We start from the raw sequence: 25,608 nt of genomic DNA, 5'->3' as shown, positions 1-25,608 counted from the left end.
TTTTTGAAGTTTGTGCCCAACCCTAATTAAGGCTAAAATGGATATACAACCCTCACAATCCCAGGATTCTATCAGTCCAGGTGGAGTCCAATTATTAGATTCTAGTGTCCAGAGTTGGATAAAATAAGGGAAAACCAGCACTCTTAAAAATTGTTATCATGTGGTTTGGCCTTGAGTTAAAAATAATTGAGCCAACATTCAAAACTTAATTTCAAATAAAAATGTGGGATTCTTAGCTTCTGAGAAAAGATCTGAGGCTCTAGTAATAATGGGCCCTTGGGCAGCAGTTAGCTGGAACAGTGTCAGTGGGCTCCCCAGGCCTGATATATTCACCACCAGCCTATAAAATAATGCTTCTCCAACCTTACTCTGCACTGGAATCCCCCGGGGATCCTGTTAAAAACAGGCTCTCAGGAGATCGGAGTGTGGCCTGAAACTCTGCATTTATGAAGTTCTCGGGGTGGCGCAGCCATTGCGGTCCTCCAACCAAACTTTGAATGGCAAGGCTATGAGTTAACAATAAACACAAATAAAAACGGAAATAAAAAAGCAAACATTACCTTTATTTAATAATCTTTGATATTTAAAATACAACTTATAGAACATCCACATTAACAATAGAATCCTGTGTTCAACAGTGATTTGGAAGCCCAGCTTTTCTAAGGACCAGACAGGAAGGCCTGTGTGTGTATTAACGGCAAAAGACTCAGACGGGTGCACAGACAAGGGCTGCAGAGTTGAGTCCTGAGCAAATGGCACCGTCACGGTGCACTTGTGTCATGGCCAAGAGAGTGCTTTTCATTTTAGATGTTTTAGTGCTTGAATTTCAAATAGTTTATTTATATAGAAGACTGATTTTTAAAAAATTATTTCTAGTAATCCAGTGTTGTAGAAAGTAGATAACCACATTCAAATGTACATTTTTCCTCTTAAAAAAAAAAAAGCATTAAAAACATTCCCAGAAACATTCACCTTTGAACTATGCCAGAGAAAACTGAAGTGCTTCCTCAATAAGTCAGGAATTTCCACATATATTTCTCTATTGCTTCCCACTCCTTATCTATGAGTCCATAGTTGAAAAGTATGATTCATTATTAATTTAGCATGCCAATTACTATGAATTTAGAAGTATGTTACTAGTATTAATTCTTAAAATGCCAGCTCATTTTGGGGGGAAATAAAAACAGCAAAGGTTTCCTTCAAATTTAAAAATATCAAAATTCTGGAATTAACCATGTCAATAATCTTTTTGTTCATGAAAGCAGAATGGAACAAAAAAATGGTTGTGTAAGACTCGAAAAAATACAAGACAGCTCACTTTAGCAAAAGATGCAGGTTATAAAGGGACCAGGAACGAAGGAGAGTTTTTATTTGAAAATATTAGCTCTGTTGGTGTGGCTCAGTTGGTTGAGCATCACTACATACACTTGATCCTAGTTAGGGCAAGTGCCTGGGATGAGGGTTTGATCCTCATTCAGGGAGCATACAGAGGGCAACCAATTGATGTCTCTCTCTCTCTTTCTTCCTCTCTCTAAACATGTCTTCTGGTGAGGATTAAATTTTAAAAAAATTATCTACACTACTGAGACTAGTTGACCCAATGTTTTTTCTTAATTAAGATCACACACATAACATGTCCATACTGTGAGGGCCCCGATGTAACAATTTACTTTGAAAGTAGTGGTCATAGGCCTCTCTAATTGCAGGTCAAGTTTTTAATAGGAAGCCATCAATATTAATTACTGAATCTTCCTAGGAATTTAAAACATCAAGATTTTTCAACTGAAGATATTGCAATTATTATATTTTGTGTATCTACTGAGTCAATTTTTTTTTTTAATTTGGACAGGTCTAATGGGCCAATTTTAAGACATTTATTAAATCTTGGCACTAGCATGATACTATTACGTATAGTATCAAAGAAGCAGACATTAAAAATGTGATTTAGGCTCTGACTAGAATAAAATTTACTTTATTGAACTTAATAGTATGAAACAATGTAGACCATGGGTAGTTTTGCACATGAGTCTCAACTAGTTTTGAGGTTTTTTTCCTCATTAACTTTGGCATGAATAAAGTCATAATTAAGCAAAATCAAGTTTTAAAGAAAAAAAAGCACCTTCTTAAATATTCTGTGAATTGTAAATTATTTGGTCAAGATCTTAGAGCTGAAATATAGTTTACCTACTGCAATCACTTCAAACAATTTACAGTACTGAAATATTTGTAAGTTAATTAATGTAAAAATGTAAATTGATGGTTTTAGATCAGAGGTTAACTATTCCAAAATTTAAAACATAAATAACTATTTATTAAATCTGACATCTCAAAATACGAAAGTGGCATTTGCAAAGCTTGTTTAAACTTTGCTTCTAACACTAGTATTGCCACTGTATGTGTTTTATCCTGGTAATACAAATTATACATTAGAAAAATGATACCAATAGTTTAAATATTAAACATTAAGGTGTTTCCAATTGGTGAAACAGAATGGAAATCTTAATATAAAGCTGTTAGGACAGTTGTGAATTTCATTGTTCCTTTCTTCTAGGTTCTTTATAGTAAACAGCAGTTCCTAATGTGTGATCTATAGCTTTTTGTAACTTTTACATTTTCTGATACTGTGGTTATGAGCATTGTCATCTTTTCATACTGGCCAATCAATGGACTTTAAATGCTCAGTTAGACTTAACCTAGTCCTAACAAGATGGCACTTTACTAGTGATTTGGGATCTGCCTGCCAAATATAACGATGTCACAACAAACTAAATAAACACATTCAAATGAATCCAGTGTGTGCTCAACTTTGCTTTTTAAAAAATCCCTAGCAAATGAAGGTCGCCGTGCTTATTTCCCTAAAGGCTTTGACAAAGGTGTGTAATATAAAAACTTTATAAACTCTAGGTTAAAACTTATGTGTATTCGTCCTCTCATTTTTATAAGTAGCTCATCAATTCAAATGAATGAAGAGTTTTAAAGTAAATTTTCAATGAAAAAATAAAGGCCAAATACATATTTTGACTTAAGTCTTGAGAGAGTGGTACTAAACTCTAAATATCACTTGCAGTTCTAAAGTTTTATAATTCTTCTGAAACATTCTCAATTGTCAAAAGAAAACTAGATTTTAAAGTAAAACTCTAATTTTCTGTAAGGGAAACTTCAGAAGATTTCATTTGGCACAAAATAATGACTAAAAAAATCTGTCTCTTTCCAAGAAAAAGCTATATCATAATCATAAATAAAATGCATTTTCTCATCTCTTTTCACTTAGCAATAAATCCTAGATCAAAAAAATTTCCCTGATAAAATGTGTGCAGCCACACACCAATATGGCAACATACCACATTTTAATTTTCTAAGTCATCGGCTGCAATGTCTTCTTAAATTTTAGCTTATAAACAATTTGACATTCAAAAGGGCTTCAAAAGGGGATGGAGGATGAGGGATGCGGGGTAGATGACAGAATCTAAAACACCCATTTCAAAGAGACCTGGTTAATTTTCACCTAAATCATACCATTGTATTGACCCAGCAAGAAACTCTCTGGTCATCCCAAAGAATATTTATCAAAACTAAAGACTTTCTTATTTACAGACCCATTCAATTCTATGTGACTTCTATAACTCTTAAGCTATTTTAAACAATCAAGTGTTAAATCACAGTATAAATTTAAATATATTTTGTGAGTAAATTATTTTCATGTTCCAGATCACCATCTCTGGCAAGCTATACCTATTAGAAGATGTACAGCAGAAGCTGACATCCATCTACATTCCATGACCCAGCTGTAAACAGAACAGACTGCTCCATCACAAGAGAAAAAAATAAACTGAATCTGCTACTAAAATTGAAGGCCAAATTTTGTCTAGCATACATTCATGGTGGGTACTAGATGTTGTCTTACAACAGAAGGAAACTTGCTGGCATACCGTGCTTCTGTTTTTCTCACCGGGAAAAGAGGAAAACAAACGTGCTGGATAGAGGGTTAGACACAGCTGCAAAGTTCCGACACAACCGAGAAGACATTCATGAAGCATCTGGGAAAGGATGTGCTCACACATTTCAGAAATGCTCATTTATTCTTAAATACCTGTGCAGAGCTGACTTGAGAGTTTAGGAATGCACCAGAATCATGATATAATGATCCCACCTTGGAGGGTTTAAAAAGAAAAACCTCAAGAAAAATTACCGTCTTTTAAGAGTTGTAGAAAAATAATAAAAACCAGGTAGCAGATAAATTGTGACCAGAGACAATAACATGAGAAAACATCCAAGTGCACCATACATAGGTGGAGGGAGAACACTTATTCTCCTGGAACCGGTACTATTATCAACATAGAGAAGAGACCCTGTCCTAAAAGGTTTAGTTAACGAGACATAGAACAACTACTGTGTTAGTGATGAAAGTGAGCCAATTACCTACACAGAAGGGAGGAAAAGAAAACAAAATGTATGGAAAAAGTTCTGTGGCAAGAGCTTATTAATTGGTCTGCAAAAAGAGTCAAGAAAAATGCCCTAATTTTAGACATGTTAGATATTGCACACTCAAAAATGAAAAAGGAACATTGAGAAAACTATTATTAATTTCTGTAACTGCTGGATGCCTTTGGCTAGTATTTGAAGGATTATTACTTAGTCCTACAATTGATGCATTTTTCTACTTTCTCATCTTTTTGTTTGCAGACCACCTATAAGTCTTATTTCCTCTGTTGAACCTTGTTCTCTTTGACACGTTACTAAATAGACCCTATGCTTTAATCACACAGGACAATGTTGGAAAGTGTGACTATTGTAGAGATTTGTGAAAGGTATTATTTTTTTTCTTCGGTTATGAAATTATTTCTAACAGTTTCTAAAGACATGGTCACAGCTGCCTGAAGCATGTCTTCTTCACTCATATCACCTGTGGGGAAAGAAAATACACATATTTCTTAGATATTTCTGGAAAATTATCAGTCATCAAAAGATAAACTCTTAGAAAATGTATTTGTTTGACTACTATAGTTTCCTTTTTGATTTTTAAATTTTAAAATAGTAAACTTCACTCATTTACAGTTTTGTACTTTTTGACAAATGCATTGAGTTGAATAACCACCATCACACCCAGACACAGAACTGTTCCATTGTCCCCTCCAAATTCCCTCATGCTCCCCGTTTGTGGCCAATCTCCATCCCCTAATCCTAGACAACCACTGCTACATTCTCTGCTCTACAGTTTGCCTTCTCCAGCATGTCAACATAAATGGGATGATACAGTATGTATGGAGCTTTTTGAGTATGGCCTCTTCATAGCAAAATACTAAGTGGAAGAAGATTTAACTTTGTTGTGTATATCAACAATTCATTACTTTAAAAAAATCTGTTTTGAAAATTTATTCACAGAAGTTACAAAGATAATTCAGACGGGACCTGGGTACATTTGGGCTCAATTTCACTAAATCTTATATAAGTATAGCTTAAGCCAAAACCTAGATATTAACATTGGTACAATGTTGTGTGTAGTTCTATGGTATTTTATCATATGTGCAGATCTGTGTAACCGCCACCAAGACAGAGAACTGCTACAGTACCACAAAGATCTGCCTCCTGCTATCCCTTTATATTCATGACCACGTCTCTCCCCATTACCTTCCCTAACTGCAAGTAACCACTAAGCTATGAATCTGTCATTTTTTGAGTCATATAGTATAAGCACTTTTGAGGCCTTTTTTATTTTATTTTTTTCCACTCAGCACAATGCCCTTGAGAGTCATCCAAGTTTGCTGCATGTATCAATGGTTGGTTTCTTTTTAATCCTGAGTAGTATTCCAGTGTGGATGTACTAATTTAACTATTTACCTCCTGTAGGTCATCTTGGTTGTTTGCAGTTTTTGGTTATAACAAATAAAGCTGCTATGAATATTTGTGTGCAGGTTTTTACATGGACAGAAGTTTTCATTTCTCTGTACTAAATGCTCAGGAGTGTAACTGCTGGGCTGTGAGAAACTTCCAAGGTATTTTCCAGAGTGGTTGTACCAGTTCAAATGAAATGCAGAAACCTGACCTCCCTTTCCATCCCTTTCCTCTCCCCTGTTTAAAATTGCCTTAAATATTTTGTATATACACACTAAAAATCAAATCAATGTTGTAATTCTTGCTATAATCATCAAACATAAGTTAGAAAACTAAAAAGGAAAGTCTATTGTGTTTACCCCTATTTTTACTCTATTATTCTTTTTTCTTTCCTGATGTTCCAAGATTACTTACTGGTTAGAGAACTTCCTTTAGCCATTATTTTAGAGTAGGTCTACTGTGACAGTCTCTAATTCCCCCCTTCATTCTTGAAGCAAATTTTCACCGGATATAGAAATCTACGTTGAGAGTTTTCTTTCAGCTCTTCAAAAATGTGCCATTTCCTTCTGACATCCAAGATTTCAGATGAGAAATTTGCTATCATGCAAATTGCTGTAGGTTATTTCTAGCTATCTTCAGATTTTCTTTTTTGTGTCTTTCATTTTCAGAAATTAGACTATGTGTGTCTTAGTATGGATTTCCCTGGATTTATCCTGTTTGAGGTTCACTGATCATTTTTAATCTGTAGGTTTATATCTTTTGCCAAATTAGGAGAATTTTCAGCCATTACTTATTCAAATACTTTTTCAGCCCCACCCCCTTTCTCATCTCCTTCCTGGATTCCCATGGCACAAAGGTTAGTACATCTTTTATTATAGTCTCACAGGTCTTAAAGGCTGTTAATTTTCCTAGTCTAATTCTCTCTGTTGCTCAGAATGGGAAATTTCTTTTCTTTTTTAAAAAAATATGTTTTTATTGATTCTGAGAGAGAGAAGGAAAGGAAGAGATAGCAACAGTGATAAAAGAGAACATCAATAAGGTTGACTCCTGCATGCCCCCTACTGGGGATCGAGCCAGCGAACAGGCATGTGCTCTGACTGGAAATTGAACCTGGGACCTCTTGGTGCATGGGATGAGGCTGAACCAACTAAGCCACACCAGCGGGCAGAATGGGAAATTTCTGTTCTGTTTTCAAGATCACTGACTCTTCCTGTCCTTCCATTCACCTGTTGGGTCCATCCACTAAATTTTAAAATTTCAGTTATTATTTTTCAGTTCTAAGAGTTCCATTTGGTTCTCCTTTTTTTTAAAAAAAAAGTGTTTTATTGATTTCAGAGAAAGGAAGGGAGAGGGGAGAGAGCTAGAAACATCAATGCTGAGAGAGAATCATTGATTGGCTGCCTCCTGCACGCCCCCTACTAAGGATTAAGCCGAAACCCAGGCATGTGCCCTGACCGGGAATCGAACCATGACCTCTTGGTTCATGGGTTGACACTCTACTGAGCCACACCAGCTGGGCTTGGATCTTTATAGCTTCTATTTCTTTCCAATTTTTCATTGTTTCAAGCATGTTTGTAATTGCTCATCGTAGCATTTTTATGATGGCTGCTTTAAAAATCCTTGTCAGGAAATTCTAACATCAGTGTCATCTAGGTGATGGTGCTTAGGAATTTCTTTTGTTATTCAAGTTGAACTTTTCCTGACTATTGGTATGACAAGTGATTCTGGATTGACTCCGAGACATCTGGATATTAGAAGACTGTGAATCTTACTTAAATCTTCTCTTTTAGCAGGCCTCCTGACACAGCACCAGTGGGGGGAAAGGGTGCTAACCTGCTGCTGCCAGATAGGGGAGGGTGTGTGTGAACCCAATCGCTGAACACCTGTGGGAGTTCTGGCTTCCCACTGCCCTCCACCGATGTCTACATGACTGGGAGGGTAGGAAGGCCTTGCTACTGTTTCTCACCGACACTGTGGGAGTGGCCTTGTTTCCGCCTCAATGACAACCCTGAATCTGAGCGAAGCCTCTCCTGACACCACCCAGGCAGGAAGCCAGAGGGACGCCTCTTCATTGCTGGTGCAGGTCCAGGATCCCTACGACCACTGACACCACGGCAAAGGTGGCCTTGCTGCCTCCTGGAGGAAGGACAAATTCCAGTTCCCCGCCTGGCTTTCTTGGACACCACCTTGGCCGGGGGCGGGGAGGTGTGCCTCATTACTGCCAGGCGGGGATACAAGTCTAGGCTCCCAGTTGGCCTCTGCTGACAGGGTGAGGTGGCAGTAGGGCCAGTTTATTTACTCATCCAGTTTGGCTGGACTAAGGTGTTTATTATCAAAACGTTTCTGTCTTGTTGGGTGGCCCCTTGTGGCTACACAGAACAGGTTTTCCTTGGCGCTTTTTTCTTGGTTGGCACCTGTGGTTTCTCCAGCACAAGGTCCATGACAGATGAGGCAAAAAGAAAACCCAGGCCACTCACCACTCTGTCATTCCTCTGCTCTTAGCTCCCTAGCCCATCTGTCTTCTCTCTACCTTTCAGACTCTTACGTTTGTTTAATACGAATGCTCAGGGCTGACAGCTGTACTTAGCAGGAGTAGAAAACAGTACCAGTTCATCCCTTTTCATTGCTGATACAGTCCATTGTTTGGTTGTGCCACAGGTTGTGCATCCATTTACCAACTGGAGGACAACATTTTAGGCAGTTTCCAGTTTGAGGCAATTATGAATAAAGCTGCTCTAAGGATTCACATGCAAATCTTTTCTGTGAAAACCTCCGTTTTCTTTTTCTTGGTTTATACACCTAGGAGTGGGACCAGTAGAACTCGTGGTTCAGTTTACTTTAAGAAAATATTAAACCGTTTTCCAAAGGTGCTGTGCCATTTAAATTTCTACTAACAATGTAGGCGAGTCCCAGTTGCTCTGCACCTTGTCAGCCTCTGGTGTTGTCAATTTTGTTTCTTTAGCAAACCATTCTCAGAGGTGTGTCATGGTGGTTTTAATTTGCATTTCCCTAATGATGAGTGATGTTGGGCATATTTTAATGTGCTTATTTGTCACCCATATATTTATCTGGTGAAGTATCCATTCAAATCCTTAGCCCATTTTTTGAGCTGTTTTCTTATCTCTGTTTTGAGAGTTCTTCACACATTCGGCTTAGAAGTCCTTTGTCATATTCAGTTTTTCACTCAACTTCTACTAAACTATATTTGGCCAAAGTTTAAGACTTATTACACCCAGGCCTGGTATGTAACTCTAGACTTCCTGTTGCTACTTAGACTACACTTAGGTGGTTTTAGTTGTCCAGGGGGTAAGACGTATTTATTTTCTACCTAGCAATATTCATTACTTCTGAAGAACTTGCGTAGAATGTACTAATTACTGTGACGTTGCAGGGTATCATTCAGAATTTTAAGAAAAATACTCTTTGAGTGCTCTAGTCTGCCTGCTCCTTAATCCAGAGAATTTAGTTTACAAATTCATTCAAAAATTCGATACAATTAAAGAGAGAAAAAAACAGCCTGTAAAGCCAAAATCACACAGAGCCTGTGTGTCAAATAGTGTGGAGGTAACGACCGTGATGTACAGCCGGAGGTGTACCTGGGTCACTGCCAACTGCTCTGGAACTTGTGGTTGGTGTTTCACGTGGGTGCGAAAGCTGTCCTGGTGGGTCCTGCTGCTGCTGCTGCTGTTGCTGCCTGAAACATGCAAAAGAGAATTAAACAAACCAACCTTCAGAATAAATACGCCAGGAGAAGTGCTATTCACATGGAAAATAAATGGTTCCCCAAAACGAAAGTCACTGGCATGAACACCACAACAGGATGCAAGAGCAATCAGTCTGGTATATGTTAGTTAAAAGTATCACAGTGCGATCCTAGAAAATCTGGATGTAAAATTTTCATTTATCAGAGAAATTAATAGACAGGTATTTTTAACCATAAAATAACACATTGTACAAAAGGATTCACTGGCAGCTATTTTTATGCAAATGTGTTGGTTTACAGATCCTTAATATTGTGGAAGGTCACTGAAAATAAGCACTTCAAGGAAAGTAAAGCATCTCAAATTACCGTAAGCGTTAACACGATCTTTCCATGGCGGACTCCTTCCTGTCATTCAGATCTGAGCTTCACATCTCTTCAGAGATACCTTTCCTGCCCACCCTCCTCAGTGGCCACCTGGCATTCCCCCTATCTCATCACTTCATTCTAATTTTCAGCATAAACTTATCACCATCTGGTGTCTTCTGTCTTCCTCTTTAGAATGTAAGCTAACAAGAGTACACCCCTTATCTTGTTTGTTGCCCAGTGCATAAAACTATGCCAGGCATTAGTAGATACTCATCAAATACTTGATGAATGCAAGAAATGAAAACTATTTAATATACGTTACCAAGTTTCAGTAATATCTATTACATTAAAATAAGTTCTCCCGGTATGTCATAAAACATTTAAACATGATGGTTATGATGGTGTAATAGGTAGGTCCTTGTACTTAGAAAATATACACTGAAGTGCCGACATGTAATGAGAAATCATGTTTGCAAGTTATTCTCAAATGGTTCAGAAATGTGACAACTGGGGAATCTGAGTGATGGGTATATGGAGCTCTGTGAACTATTTCTGCATTTATGTATATTTAAATGACTTCATACATATATATATGCTAAAATTAAAAAACCTGAAAAACAGCAATAATCTGAGAAGCCATAGCTTTCAAAAAAAAAATGCATAAAAGGATTTTTAAAGGAAACAGAATTTTAAAATTAGCAGTAACACTATTGATAGCACATTTTTTCTAGGGTCCCCCTTAATCTTGTGTTTTAAATATGAGCAACAAAGAAAATTCAACTTTCTCCTTATTGGTCTTGGAGCAAGCATAGTGACATCTTCACATGTTTATGACTCTGGTGTGCAGGCTAATGATGTACACGTGGGCAGTATACTCCTACTAGCATACTCTGACTCTGGAACGTGGCACAAGAAAGACAGGTTGTGAATTATGTAGATTTCCTAGCACATCAGGTATCTCTCCATGCCCACTTCTTGCTCCACTCAAGAAAACACATCAGAATGCAAGGGAGTGACAGGTGAGACAGCGACTGTAGAGTGGCAACTTTTATTCTACTTTAAATTCATGAAAAGCGAGTAAATGAACTGCCAACCTTGAAACACTTCTAACACCTTTAATATGTGATGACACCGTAAGATAGAAAGTGCTCAAATAGCACTCAGCATCCATTCCCACTGTGCCTTCTGTATCACAGAGTGGGGAAAGCTAAAAGCGACATGCTTAAATTGCTTTAGACCTAGGGTTCTGGAAAAAGAGTGCTTTTAAAGCATTTGCATGAGTTTTAAAGGGCAGAAATGAGGCACAGCCATCTCCCTGCTGCTTTCGTTGTCCTCTGCACCAAGTCAAGTCATAGAGATGCCAGTCCCAGAATTCTGCTTTACAGCAGTTGCAGTGCAGCCAGATTTCATGCTCCTGAGTCTTCATGTCTAGGCAACTGTGGTGACAGTTTCCTGATCCTAGGATCACAGCTCAGGCAGTGTGTTCCTAAACTCGGTATCCTGATTCTCCATTATCTCAACTTGGTCAGTGGTCAAAGCTCTTCAGACAAGTTGGAATTATGGAGACCTGGCTTACAGTCTATATTCAGCTCTTTCTAAGATTGCATAAGGCCTTACCTTGTGTATTAAGTACTTTCTGCTTAAAACACCTCTAAGTAGTTTATGTTTCTTAAACTGAACCCTAACCAAGCCATGCCACTGAAGTGGTGGCTCAAGTATTAGGCAATCAAAAAATGAAAGCAATCCATGACCACGAAAACAGTACTTGTTGGGAAACACTTTTTAAATTAAGAATCTGCATCATTTTAGAGAAAACCTGTGAGAAGACGTTAATCATGCTAATGTATATCTGTGGAGCACATAACAGTTTATGAAATAGTTTTGCATACCTTGCCGAATTTTATGCTTATAACATGTGAGTGAAGGCGGGTTTTGTAATGACATAGCTGATATAATAGTTTTGCTTTTATGGGGTTTTATGATGGGTAAAATGGGTTTAGAGATTATTACTGAAAAAAAATACGGCTATGAAAAATTTAACAACTCTTATTCATAACATATGAGCTTGTAACAGGTAGATTTTTAACAGTATTTTTATGCTACATGCATGAATACATTAAGTATGAAGCTTCAAATGTCCTACAAAAAACAAAAACTCCCACCAAACCTATAAATTGTAATAAATAACAAGTTAGCACCATGGTCAGTTTGAAGAGGGTCAGAAGGAAGAGTTAAGTCGAGAAGCTTACAGCCACATTTCCAAAGATGGAAGCTAGGGAGACAGGGGCCCATCTAGGCTTAATAATCAGAAATTCTAGTGAAAGGCAAGTATTAGTTTTCAGCCCCTTTATTAATGAGCCCTACATGATTTTGAATGCTAGTCAATGTTAAAAAGAAATACCAAGAAGTTAGCTCTTAACTCTGCTCAGCAACATTTGACTCTACATCTTCTCTAGTTCTCCACTAGTATTTTTGTTTGTTTGTTTGTTTTTATTGAGCCTGGCCGGCATAGCTGTGGTTGAGCATTGACCTAGGAACCAGGAGGTCATGGTTTGATTCCCAGTCAGGGCACATGCCCGGGTTGGGCTTGGTCCCCAGTGGAGCCTGCAGGAGGCAGCCAATTAATGATTTTCTCTCATCATTGAAGTTTCTGTCTCTCTCCTCTCTCTCTCTCTCTCTTGCTTCCTCTCTGACATCAATAAAAATATTTTTAAATGTTTTTATTGATTTTAGAGAGAGAGGAAGGATGAGGGAAAGATAGAAAAATCGATGAGAGAAATATCGATCGGCTGCCTCCTGAGAGCCCCTACTGGGTAATCAAGCCCAAAACCCAGGCATCTAACAGGAAGCTAACCAGTGATCTCTTGGTGCCCTGGACAATGCTCAGCCAACGGAGCTACATCAGCCAGAGCCCCACCAGTATTTCTGAGATCAAACCAGGAGGGAGAGGATGGAAAAGCTGAAACTGGAAACCTTCACTGCGCACCTCCCTCCCCATCAACCACTCTCCAACCAGGAGGGAGCTATACCGACGCTCAGCCATCATGAAAGGGAACAGGGTTGATAAACCATCTGCATTAGTTATCACTGGCATTGTGCTTGTTAGAACGTACTTGGTCATTATGGAATGCTACTGCATTATTCTTTCCACTCTAAAAAGTTCAATGTATTGAAAATTCCACATTTCTAATCCAAACAATCTTTTAAAATGTTTAAATAAGAGAGAGATTGGTTTTTTATACTTTAAAAGATGGTTTCCTTTTCTTAGATGTATTTGTGAACTTTGTAGATTCTCTATTAAGTATGTCTATTTGGACAATTTTATTCTGGCAAAAAAACAAAAACAAAACAAAACAAAAACACAAAGTCTGAAAAAAAACATGGTAGAAGAATCACTTGGAAATTATTTGGAAAGCAGTTTAGAAATCTGTACCAACGCCTTAAAAATGTTCATGTTCTTTAACTAAAAAATCTGACATCCTCAAAATAATTAGAAGAAACAATGATAGATCTGAGGCACCGAGTCAGTACATGGATAGTTCGTTGCACTATCTACACTAATAAAAGAGAAACATGCAAATTACCATCACTCCGCTACACTACCAGCCAATCAGAGTGAGTATGCAAATTAACCTGAAAACATGGCAGCAGCACCCCCCCCACTTCCCCTGCCACTCCGGGCCTGTGGGCGTCGGAGAAGTCGGGCACCAGCGCCTTGAGGCTGGCTGCAGCCCGGGAGACGAAGAAGCTGCCTGCCCCATGATCCCAGGCCACAGCCAGCTAGAGAAGTCACCTACATTGCATCCCAGGGAAGATGGAGAAGTTGCCCACCCCGCAGTCCCGGGCACTAGCACTTGTGGCTGCAGCCCAGGCGAAGCCACCTGCCCACCGTCCCCTACAGCTGCAGCCAACCTGGGCACCTATGGCTGACCAGAGGGAGGGAAGCCTGGATCCCGGGTGCCTGTGGTTGGCTGGAGGAGGGAGTCCTGGGTTCCGGATGCAGGGCCGAGGCAGAGGTGGTTAGGGGCAATCAAGCCAGCAGGGAAGCAGTTAAGGACAATCAGACTGGCAGGCAGAAGAAGTTAGGGGCAATCAGGCAGGCAGGCGAGCGGTTAGGAGCCAGCAGTTCTGGATTGTGAGAGGGATGTCCGACTGCCAGTTATCCCCTGAGGGGTCCCAGATTGGAGAGGGTGCAGTCTGGGCTGAGGGACACCCTTCCCCCGCAGCCCCCATGCACAAATTTCGTGCACTGGGCCACTAGTTAATTATAATAGCAAAAATCAAAATGTTCATATATAAATTGTGATACATACTTTAATTTTACAAAGTATCATATAGCTTATTTACAAAGAATACTTACTATTAGGGGAAAATGGGTATAAGTAATATATATGTGTGTCTGTGTGACCAGAAGAAAATGTGGCAAATACTAACATCAGTTATTAAAGGAAAGTAGAATTATGTTTTCTTTTAATTTTGATATGTCTTAAAATAAAACTTCTAGGATATTAGTTTTATCTAAGTAGTTTTAAGTTATTTTTAATACTAACTAGATATTTTATGATATTATAAAATATTATTGTGTGACAATAGCATTTGGCTATGTAAAAAAATAAGCTCATATATTTTAGAGAGGCGTACTGAAATAAATATGGATAAATGATATAATGATTTAGATTTGTTACAAAAAAATCCCAGGTTGGGGGTAGAAGAGTGAAGAGCATAGGAGATGGGGACATAAAAACACGAGGCTGGTCATGTGCTAATATTTGTTACATCTGGGCAATAGGGGTTCATTATGCTGGTTTCTCTACTTTTATATGAATTTTAAGTTTGTCATATTTAAAAAATAAAAGTTAAATTTAAAAGGAAGTAAGGAGTACTAATAAGCACTATTTTGAAATTTTACATATAATTAAATCCATTAATCTATCACTGAATAAAGACTAGAAATATCTCACATTAAGAGGATGTCAGTTGATCAGAACTTTCCTTCATATACTTCTGAGCTGTGACTTAAAAACAAACAAACACAGAAAACAAGTAAATATTATCTCCATTACACCATCAAATTTTAGCTCCATTATCTTAGGTACCACTAAAATACTGCCAAATATGACTGTGAGATGCTTCTCAGGTGCAGAGATGTCGAGATGTAAGAATATGTGCATCTTAGAATTGATGAAGTACAGTAATTAATAGGCCAACTTCAGCCACTGGCCTTTTGGTTTGTGATCTGGGATCAGAGGATCTGAATATCTATTATAGATGTAATTTCCACGATGGATTTTTATCATTAAGATAAAGGGAAGACCTGTGAGTGATAGTTATTGGAAAGAGTGGTATTTTTCTGGGATAAAATTTTTATTTTAAGGGCACTTTTTATAAAGCTGGTACAAAGTTAGGTTTCAGGAGCTGATGATTCAGATTTATGGTCTGCCCTCACATCCCGGATGCTGCCAGTCCTGCAGTACCGCACTAGAGCGCATGAGCAGAGCTCTTCGCCACCACCTCTATCTGTGGTAGGAGTGTGCTCCCCTACCACAAATGCTGTTTGCTATGAACAGACAGGAGAACACTGCAGAATTAGGAACTGAGAAGCACATTCAAAGGATCATTAAGCATTGTTCTTGCCTTGATCAAATTTCATTTTCCTTTTGATGATTGAAATTTCACAGGGTTTCCTTCACCCAATTTCATGTAAATTTAATTAGTATTGGGGCAAAGTTTCCCCCTAAAACAACATTCCATTTCACAGTTTATTTGTTGTAATTTACAGTAAGTACATTCAAATGTTCACAGGGTCAGGGAGTAACCAGTTTTTTTTAAAAAGAGAATCCTAAATAAAATAAAAATAAATAGTTTAAGCCAAAGCTATAAGTTCACAAATAGAAAAATAGCCAAAGTAAAGACTGAATATGCAATTTTAATATTGTACCAACTACTTTACTTTTCAAAGTAGGCTTCTCTTCTCTTCCGTAGCTCTTCTGAAGTAAGCTGTGTACCTGATGTCTGTGGAACATCTTGGGGTGTATTTCTGGAACTACCTGAAAACAAATGAAAATAGGACAAAAACAAACAGTTTATTTACCAGGTAAAGTAACAATATGTTTATACTTATGTGAATTACACACAAAAGATTTTTTTAATTTAAATTCTTTATTGTTTAAACTATTACATATGTCTCTTTTTTTCCCCCATTGGCCTCTCCCCAGCCACTCCTACCTCCTCACACAAAAACTTTTAAAATGTTTTCTTCTTAAACAGATTCTGCTATTATTCTGTAAATACTAGATGCCCTAGGCCTGGCCTGCCATCAGGGACGATCCAGGCCTTCCAGCTGCCAGGCGTGGGCCTTCCTTCCCGCTGCTGGCCAGGGCCTCCCTTCCCCAGCTGCCAGCTGGGGCCTCTCTTTCCCGGCTGCCACCTGCTGGCCAGGGCTTCCCCTTCCTTGGCTGCCGGCCGGGACCTTCCTTCATTCTGCGCCGGCCCCTGGTGGTCAGCGCACATCATAGCAAGCAATTGAACTCCTGGTCTCCCGGTCAAACTCCCAAGGGGACACTTTGCATATTAGCATTTTATATAGATAGATAAGAAAGGGTGTGAAAGCCTCAGGGGATATCTGAATAACACAGTTCAAACCTAACCAGTATCCACTACAGCAGTGATGGCGAACCTATGACACGCGTGTCAGCACTGACACGCGTAGCCATTTCTGATGACACGCGGCCGCTGAGGCGGCCGCATGCCGAGGATGAAACATTTGCTGCTCCTGAGGATGAAGCATTTGCGAAATAATGTTTTTCCTCAAAGTGACACACTACCCTAGTTATGCTCAGTTTTTTGGCGAAGTTTGACACACCAAGCTCAAAAGGTTGCCCATCACTGCACTACAGCCAAAGCTGTCACCCAACTGTGGTAGCAAATGTGAGGATTTAAGTCCAACAACCAACTAGGGAGGAAGAGCCATTAACACCACTCTTGCGTGCTCTCTTTTAACTTATTAGACATCAATTTATATGTCCAAAGACATAGAATTCCTTAGAACCAACTTAAAGCGGATGATCATAAAACAAACACATTCTCTGTGTTCCTTTATCTTCAAAAATTTGGTACTACAACAACTTAAGTATATTTCCATGGTCTCATTTATTGCACCAACCAGAGATTTCGCACAAATTGTGAAATAAAGTGGTAAGAAGAGTGAATTACACACAAATAACTAAAACTGCAAAAGCTGGTGTCTGCCATTACCTCAATTTTATTTAGATACTAGAGGCCTAGCGTGCGAAATCGCGTGAGACCCAGACCTGCCTTGCGTGAGTAGCTCGCCGCCACGAGAGCCACCGCGCCACGCGAGCCCCTCCGCGCCCCACGAGCTGCAAGAGCCACAAGCCCAGCCACAAGTGGCTCGCAGGCTTGTGGGGAGGGACTAAGAGGTGCTCCATGCACCTCCTGGTGACCAGTCATTTGGTCATTCCAGCGTTCTGGCCACTGGACTTTTATCATATAGATTTCAGGAATTCAACCAATAATTTCATTAGAAAGTAGAAGGCAAAATCATATTAATTAAATGAAAACAAAACTATCAAAAGAAATTTCTCACGCTTTTATGTAAGCCACTTAGAGCTACAAACCAGACATTTCCTTCCACCTGGATTCCCTAGGGAATGTCTTACTTTTCCTCTGCTTATGGGCTTACATTACTATAAAAGCATCAAAGTGGACTCAAGCTATACGTTGCACAGACACCAATGTTAGAGTTTTCTAAAATAAATTTATATTCTCTGTCCAGGCCTTCCTTTGGGCCCAACAGCAAATACATTTATGAAACAGTTGGCCTGGGTAAGAGTTCCCCCACTTTTGCCCACAAAGATTAACCTCAATTTATTGCTGTGTTAGTATAGTATTATAACCAAATGGAATAACCAGAAATAAAAATATAGCTAGTTATCTGTGGTGGGCTGGCACGGCCATGGCATACTCATCCCCAGGGCGCCTTATGTGCCACACAAGCTTGGTCAGGTTCAGTGACCCTGAGAGGGGGCGGTGAAGGATTGAGAAAAGACAGACGAGAGAATAAAAGCTGGGTCTGGGTGGGATGATGCTCCCGGATGGAGAGAGAGCACCAGGGACTACATTCTCTGTGTCTTTATTTTATAGTCAGAGTCCATGAGGCAAAGTAAGGGCGTGGTCAAGATGTTTACAACATTCTCGTGAGTTTTGATCCTACTCAATTACATGCACCTGAACTCTACCAAGCCCACATCACTCAGGCACATGGGGCCACGTGTTCAGACCATAGGTTCAAGCTTACAACTGTAGCTGTTGGCTATAATTGTGCTGTGAGGGCTCTGCCCTCCAAGCTGGGACTTGCACGTGGCAATGAGAGGACTGTGCCCTCTCAATAGTTCGAGGCTTGAACCTGTCCAAACACTGTGGCCGCTCTCCACAGTTGGCTTGACCAGTGTGGCTTGGTTGGTGGGAGCATTGCCCTGCGCACCAAAGGGTTGTGAGTTCGATTCCCAGTTGAAGAATGTGCCTTGACTGCAGGTTCAGTACCCTGGCCCTGGTAGAGGTGTGTGCAGGAGGATGCAACATATTGATTTTCTATCTCACATCAATGCTTCTCTCTCTCTCCCTCTCTGACCTGCCCCTTTCTCCCTTCCTTCCCCTCTCTCTAAAAATCAATGAAGCATGGCCAGTGTGGCTCAGTGGTTGAGTGTCGACCCATGAACGGAGGTCACGGTTCAATTCCAGGTCAGGGCACATGCCCAGGTTGTGGACTTGATCCCCAGTAGGGGGTGTGCAAGAGACAGCTGATCAATGATTCTCTCTCATCATTGATGTTTCTATCTCACTCTCCTTTCCTCTCTCTGAAATCAATAAAAACATATTTTTAAAAATATCAATGAAAATGACCTCGGGTGAGGATTAAAAAATATATATTTAGTCCTAATATAACAAAGGTGGTAAAAGTTATCCTACCTCATAAAAAGGTAATATGCAAATAACCATCACTCCGCTATGCCCACGATTGGGCGGCGGGAGGCTGGGGGGCGGGACTCAAGGTGGCATATCCCACCCCCCGCGCCTCTCAACTCCCGCCCCCCGCGCCTCTCAAGGGCAATCCGGCCGCTGAGGGGGGCTGCCTCGGACACCCTGGACACCCGGCTCCCCTGCCATCGGAGGCGGGGAGCTGGTTGTCCACACCGGCTCCAGGCCAAAAGCCTCTACCAGAGGCTTTTGGCCTGGTGCACGTGTGTGCACCCCAATCCCCTGCCGTGCTCCACTTTGTCAGCGCCTCAAGCCCCAGCAGCAGCGGCAGCAGCTGGGAATGAGCTGGTGATCCCAACAGCCTGGCAGCTCAGTGGCGGCGGCGGAGGCAGCATTGGGCCTGGGGACTGGTGAACAGGCAGAAGATGGCCCTGATCGCAGGAGGCTAGGCCTAGGGACCCTACTCGCACGATTGAATTGTGCGCTGGGCCTCTAGTATTACAAGAAAACCTAAAGAACATCTGACTATACATAGCTATTGATTCTGCAGTAACTGTCAAAGAATCTTCTAACAGTTCATTAACTTCCAGGAAACCAAGAATTATCTGAATCAATTCTTTAACAATGAAAAAACCCTGTCAGAACATCTGTACCTTGCATACTGAGCTGAATAGCCCTGCGGAGATCTGCTTCCTCATCTTCCATGTCAATCTGTTGGCGACTTAGGGCCAGAGCCCGCTGCAAATCCTCCTCCTCTTCATCTAACACTCCTGGCCCATCATTTACTTCTAAGGTTTGTTCCAAATCCATTGTCTGGACTCTAAAGAAGGAAAGCACTGATAATAACTACAGACCAGTCTTGCATTTTAGATATAAAAATATTTATAAACTGAAGGTTTTATATAAGTCAAAACTTACACATTTCAGTCAATTATAATTGAAAAATAGAAATAAACTTACACATTTTCTTGCAGATAAGGTCTAATAATATAAACTTTGTGTTGCGATGTGACTCTAAGTTAACATTTTTAAGTAATTCAAAGAATTGATTCAAGTTTGAACCAATAAACTTTACTAAAATATATGGGTCTAAAAAAATCACCAACAATAAAAGGACCACCCATCCAATGTTAGCATGAAAATGTATTTCTTGTAATGAAATAGTATCATACATTCCATACTGCAGAGTTAATTTTACCTCTTATCTTTTACTTGTGCTAATTCTTCTCCAATAAGTTTTGGTCGATGCATCTGTTGGACCCTGATCATCTGTAGGAGTTGGTCAGCTTCACAATCTGGCAGATCACCCTTAACAACAAATATAGAATAACCTAAAAAAAAGGCAAAAATAAACTAAAACAGCTAGTAAGAGATTCAAAATCAGTGAAAAATGATAGTAGCTAGAGAGGCTGCAGGGTATATAGTAGTGGAAAGAATATAAATTGATGAATCAGAAAAAGCTGAGCTCAGTAATGATTCTCCTACGGACTGGTAGGGTAAGCCAGGACAAATTACCTGTAAGTCTTTGAGTGTGACTTTCCTCACCTGTAAAATGGGAACAGCCATCTCCCAGAGTATCAGAAATAAAGGAAATAATATCTGTAAAGGGCCCTCCTAAAACAGTGCTTGACCAAGTAGGCTACTCACTACATGGCAGCAGAGAAGCAGTAAAGGACCGGGTAAGAGGAAGGAATGTGGAAGCAGTCGGCCTCGTTTTTAATCCGAGCTCTTCCATTTCCTAGCTGCATGGTCTCCAGTAAATCACTTTGCCCACCTATGTCTTGGTTTCTTCAATTGTAAAACAGATGATACTGGTACTTCCTCTGAGGGCTACTGTGAGGACATGATCAGATAACATATGTAATAATCTATAATAAATGTAAAATAAGTTATCTGTGGAAAGAGCTGCCTCCTCACCTTGACACCCCCCACCCCCACCTTTCCTAACTGAAAACAAGCTCTGAGAAGCAATACCTAAAATCTACATAAGGGTATGAAAGGTGTGGCTTGTCTTTTGAAAGAATTACACTGATCCTATATAATTTTTTATTTTTTTAAAAATATTTTATTGATTTTTTACAGAGAGGAAGAGAGAGGGATAGAGAGTTAGAAACATCGATGAGAGAGAAACATCTATCAGCTGCCTCTTGCAAACCCCCTACTGGGGCTGTGCCCGCAACCAAGGTACATGCCCTTGACAGGAATCGAACCTGGGACCCTTGCAGGCCGACACTCTATCCACTGAGCCAAACCGGTTTCGGCAAATCCTATATAATCCTATCTAATAATAGACAAATATGCAAATTGACCATACCTCTAACACACCCACAAGCCACGCCCACAAGCCATGCCCACCATCCAATCAGAGCAAGCCTGCAAATTAACCCAAACCAAGATGGCTACAGCCACAGAGAGCAAGGCCCAGTGGGATCAGGCCTAAACCGGCAGTCAGACATTCCTCTCACAATCCAGGACTGCTGGCTCCCAACTGCTTGCCTGCCTGCCTTCCTGATTGCTCCTAACCGCTTCTGCTTGCCAGCCTGATCACCCCCTAACCACTCTGCTGCCAGCCTGTTTGCCCCCAACTTCCCTCCTCTGCCGGCCTGGTCACCCCTAACTGCCCTCTCCTGCAGGGTTGATCACCTCCAACTTTCCTCCTTTGCAGGCCTGGTCCTTCTCAACTGCCCTCCCTTGCAGGCCGGGTGCCTCCCAACTGCCCTCTCCTGCTGGCCATCTTGTGTCCACATGGGGGCAGGATCTTTGACCACATGGGGGCAGCTATATTGTGTGTTGCAGTGATGATCAATCTGCACATTACTCTTTTATTAGATAGGATAGAGGCCTGGTACAGGGGTGAGGGCCAGCTGGTTTGCCCTGAAGGGTGTCCCGGATCAGGTGGGGGTTCCCTTGGGGCGTGGGGCAGCCTGAGCGAGGGGCCTGTGGTGGTTTGCAGGCCTGGCCACGCCCCCTGACAACCCAAGCAGAGGCCCTGGTATCTGGAATTTATTTTCCTTCTACAATTGAAACTTTGTAGCCTGGAGCGGAGCCACGCCTGGGGCTCCCTCCGAGGCCGGCAGCCATTTCTGTTGGGGTTATAATTAAAACTTTGTTGCCTTAAGCGGGTGGGCCCGGCCAGGGTGTGCGGAAAGCTTTGTTTCCCCTGTTGCCAGCGGCAACCCTGGCCTGCTCTCCCAAGCTCCATTCCACCGCCATTTGTTTGAATTTGTTTACCTTCTATAATTGAAACTTTGTAGCTTGAGTGGAGGCTTAGGCCTGGCCAGGGCAGGTGGAAAGCTTGTCTTCCTCTGTTACCTAAACGGGCAGTCGGACATCCCTTGAGGGGTCCCATATTGGCGAGGGTACAGGCTGGGCTGAGGGACAACCCCTCTCCGTGCACGAATTTCGTGCACCGGGCCTCTAGTTTTTTATAAATACGATTCTATAAAGCCAGTTTTCCCAGCTAAATACTCCACATAGTCGTAAAAACTGAATAAGGGTGGGCTATACCTAAGTCATTCTAATCGATTTATGTTTTTCTACCATAAAATTTTCTTAAACTTTGGTGCTTCTTACTGGATATCCTTTGTGAGCATTAATAGATAGTGAAATAATACCAAAAAATAAAAACAGATAATGAAACAAATGAATAGGACCAAAGAGTATTAATGGAAAAACTCAAAACAGTAAATCATTTAACCTTTTTTAAAAAAATAATTCTTATTGATTTTAGAGAGAGGAAAGGAGAGGGAGAGATATAGAAACATCAATGATGAGAGAGAATCATCGTTCGGCTGTGTCCTGCATACCCCTACTGGGAATTGAGGCCGCAACCCAGGCATATGCCCTGCCCTGGAATCGAAACATGACCTCCTGGTTCATGGGTCAACACTCCACCACTGAACAACACTGGCCGGGCTAGCCATTTTGGTTTTACAAGGACGAGTGTGCTCAGAGTTCAGATGGTTTAACATGTTTTATGCCAGTAAATTGTTTCCAGATCCTAGAAGAACTATGTTGGCACACCACGGCATTCCATGAAGAGCAGAAACCCTTTCTATTCAGGTGGTATACTGTAAGAATCCTAGGTTTTATTCAAGACTAGATTTCATTCTGTGTGCTGGGTGGGAAGCCACTCAAAGGTGAAGGGTGAGGTTGTGCCCTAATATGATTATGTTTTTTAAAAATCACTCAGGGTTGTTTTATCAATATAATATATGGGAACCAGAGTGCAAGAAAGTGATCCTTACTTGAAATGGAAAACCTGAGGGATAGCATGTACAGGGAGAAAAAATAATCAGTTTTTTTCCAACATGTTCAGTTTGAAATGCTTTCTGGAGTTCTAAGTGGAGATATCAAAGTTAAGAATTTTGTGTTCAGGGTAGCTACCTAGACAGCATGTAAAAGTTTGGGAAGAATTGGCATACAGATCTTAGTTAAAATAATGGGACAGCACACAGTCAAGAAGTTGTCAGGGATTGAACACGCAATGGTTAGAAGTTGGAGAGCAATCCACAAAAGGAATCTGAAGGAAGCAGCCAATGAAAGAAAAGGAAAATCAGAGCACTGTGGCCTGGAAGCCAAGTGTAGACAGCATTTCAAGAAGGGAAGAATAGTTAAAAACTAAGGTTTTAAAAGAAAAGAGATACAAGTACTAGTATATAAAATCAAAGAAGTTACATGTGAACTGGAAAGCCCTATGAGGACCAACCCAGCAGCAATAAGCATGCCAGTTCCCAGACTGTGATCTGTAAACACTTTTACTAAAAGGGCAGGAGATATAAAAGATAAGCCTGAAAATTCTGTTAATATGAGAAAGGATTCATATACTGTAAGAATCCTAGGTTTTATTCAAGCCTAGATTTTATTCAAGACTAGATTCTATGTGTGCTGGGAAGCCACTCAAAGGTGAGGTTGTGCCATAATATGCATTATGTTTTTTTAAAAAATCACTCAGGGCTGTTTTATCAATATAATATATGGGAACCAGAGTGCAAGAAAGTGATCCTTACTTGAAATGGAAAACCTGAGGGATAGCATGGGCCCGGGAACTGAAGCCGCAACCATTGGGTCCTACAACAACTTAAGTATATTTCCATGGTCTCATTTATTGCACTAACCAAAGATTTCGCACAAATTGTGAAATAAAGTGGTAAGAAGAGTGAATTACACACAAATAACTAAAACTGCAAAAGCTGGTCTGCCATTACCTCAATTTTATTTAAATACTAGAGGCCCAGTGCGCGAAATTGTACGAGACCCAGACCTGCCACGCTGGTGGGACCCTAGACCTTCCGTGCGCGAGTAGCTTGCTGCTTGGTTCATTTCAGAAATTTGGGAGTCAAGTTCAAAAGGTTCCCAGTGGTCCAAGATGGAACAATCTGAGTATCAATATGAATATTATAATAAACTGAAACATATAAACTATGTTTAATGGATTGGTTTACAATGACTAGAAAAAAACAACCATTCAATTGGTTACCTTTGAAGGAAAGATACTATGAAATGAAATGATTTGAAAACCTGATAAAATAAATATTTATCCTGCTTTTGCTATATGACTACACTTGAGGATAACCAAATACTTGATGAGGGAAAGTTTATTTGTATAGAAGTTTTTCAGCTAATATAATAAATGCAGGAAGGGACAGGGGAATGGTTAAAGGTTTGAAGAGAGAAGCTGTGCAATACCCATCATGGAGAGTAAGTGAACTTACAAGAAAACAGTAAGAATGGCAAGTAGCACTAAAGGCTCATTTGAAATTTGTGACCATAGCTTTAAAGCAAAATCAATCATCACATTTTATGTTATTCTTTTTTTTAAAATATATTTTTATTGATTTCAGAGAGGAAGGGAGAGGGAGGGAGATAGAAACATCATCGATGAGAGAGAATCATGGATCAGCCGCCTCCTGCACACCCCCCAGTGGGGATCGAGCCTGCGACCCAGGCATGTGCCCTTGACCAGAATCGAACCCGAGACCCTTTGGTCTGCAGGCCGACACTCTATCCAGTGAGCCAAAACGGCCAGGGCTTATGTTATTCTTTAGCCATGTTCAGCTGCTCTGGTGCAGGAATGGACAAGATCAAAGTTTTGGTTTTAACCAGGTTTGGAATTTTGTTATGAAAGTATGATGGAGGGAAAGGAGTTGAGGAATGTAGTGATTATAATGCCGGATTATAGAAAATAAGCAGAGTAAGATAAGAACAATATAAGAGGATGTTTGGACCTTGTGGTAGGGTTTAAAGAATTGTTGCAAAGGACAAAACAGAGAAAATATGGTGCAAAGATAGGAGGCAAGAGTCAAAAAAAATAGGATGCTTGCAATTAGGGTTTAAAGGTAGTACAGTTATTGGTAACCGCAAGGCAAGAGTGGGGAAAAAAAGATATTTGGAAGTAAGAAGCAAGGTTTTGGATTGATTTTTTATATAAAGATCACTAAGAATGGTGAAAGGAGTTAAAGCAGAAAGAAGACAGTAAGTCAGACCCTAAAATCTTCAATGGAAAAGAGACGGAGCAAAAATCAGGGGGTCAAGTTTAATCTAGTGAGATGTATGTCGAAGGAGCTGGAAATTTTAGGGAAGAACAGTGGCCCAGAAGGGGCAAGGAGGAGGAAGAGAATTACTTGACCCTCCCCTTGGCTCTGTGGTATGTGAGGTATGGGAGGAAAAAGAGCCATTACTGAGAGCTGCAAAGGAAGCAGCATCCTCAG

At 40.3% G+C, this 25,608-nt stretch overlaps 1 protein-coding gene across 5 annotated transcripts in view; it reads right to left on the bottom strand.

Moving 5' to 3' along the window:
* Nucleotides 1–542: 542 nt before the first annotated feature.
* The window catches only part of ATXN3 (ataxin 3), a 37,350-nt gene continuing 12,284 nt past the window's right edge, over nt 543–25,608 (bottom strand). For 3 of the 5 annotated variants that reach the window (XM_008148432.3, XM_054715824.1, XM_054715823.1), the window contains exons 7-11: nt 20,097–20,229; nt 19,552–19,718; nt 15,852–15,948; nt 9,429–9,526; nt 543–4,903 (exon numbers count right to left, since the gene is read on the bottom strand). In XM_008148432.3, the coding sequence (XP_008146654.1) occupies nt 4,812–4,903; nt 9,429–9,526; nt 15,852–15,948; nt 19,552–19,718; nt 20,097–20,229 (587 nt within the window). In that variant the 3' untranslated portion in view covers nt 543–4,811. Of the gene's footprint in view, nt 4,904–9,428; nt 9,527–14,862; nt 14,917–15,851; nt 15,949–19,551; nt 19,719–20,096; nt 20,230–25,608 lie in introns of those variants that run through there. The other 2 variants (XM_028155934.2, XM_008148433.3) reach the window with 2 other exon arrangements.

The sequence above is a fragment of the Eptesicus fuscus genome, chromosome 5 (assembly GCF_027574615.1).
Source record: "Eptesicus fuscus isolate TK198812 chromosome 5, DD_ASM_mEF_20220401, whole genome shotgun sequence".
Taxonomy (NCBI): Eukaryota; Metazoa; Chordata; class Mammalia; order Chiroptera; family Vespertilionidae; genus Eptesicus; species Eptesicus fuscus.
The sequence above is the reverse complement of the archived record's forward strand: the minus strand, read 5'-3'. Positions and strand labels throughout refer to the sequence as shown.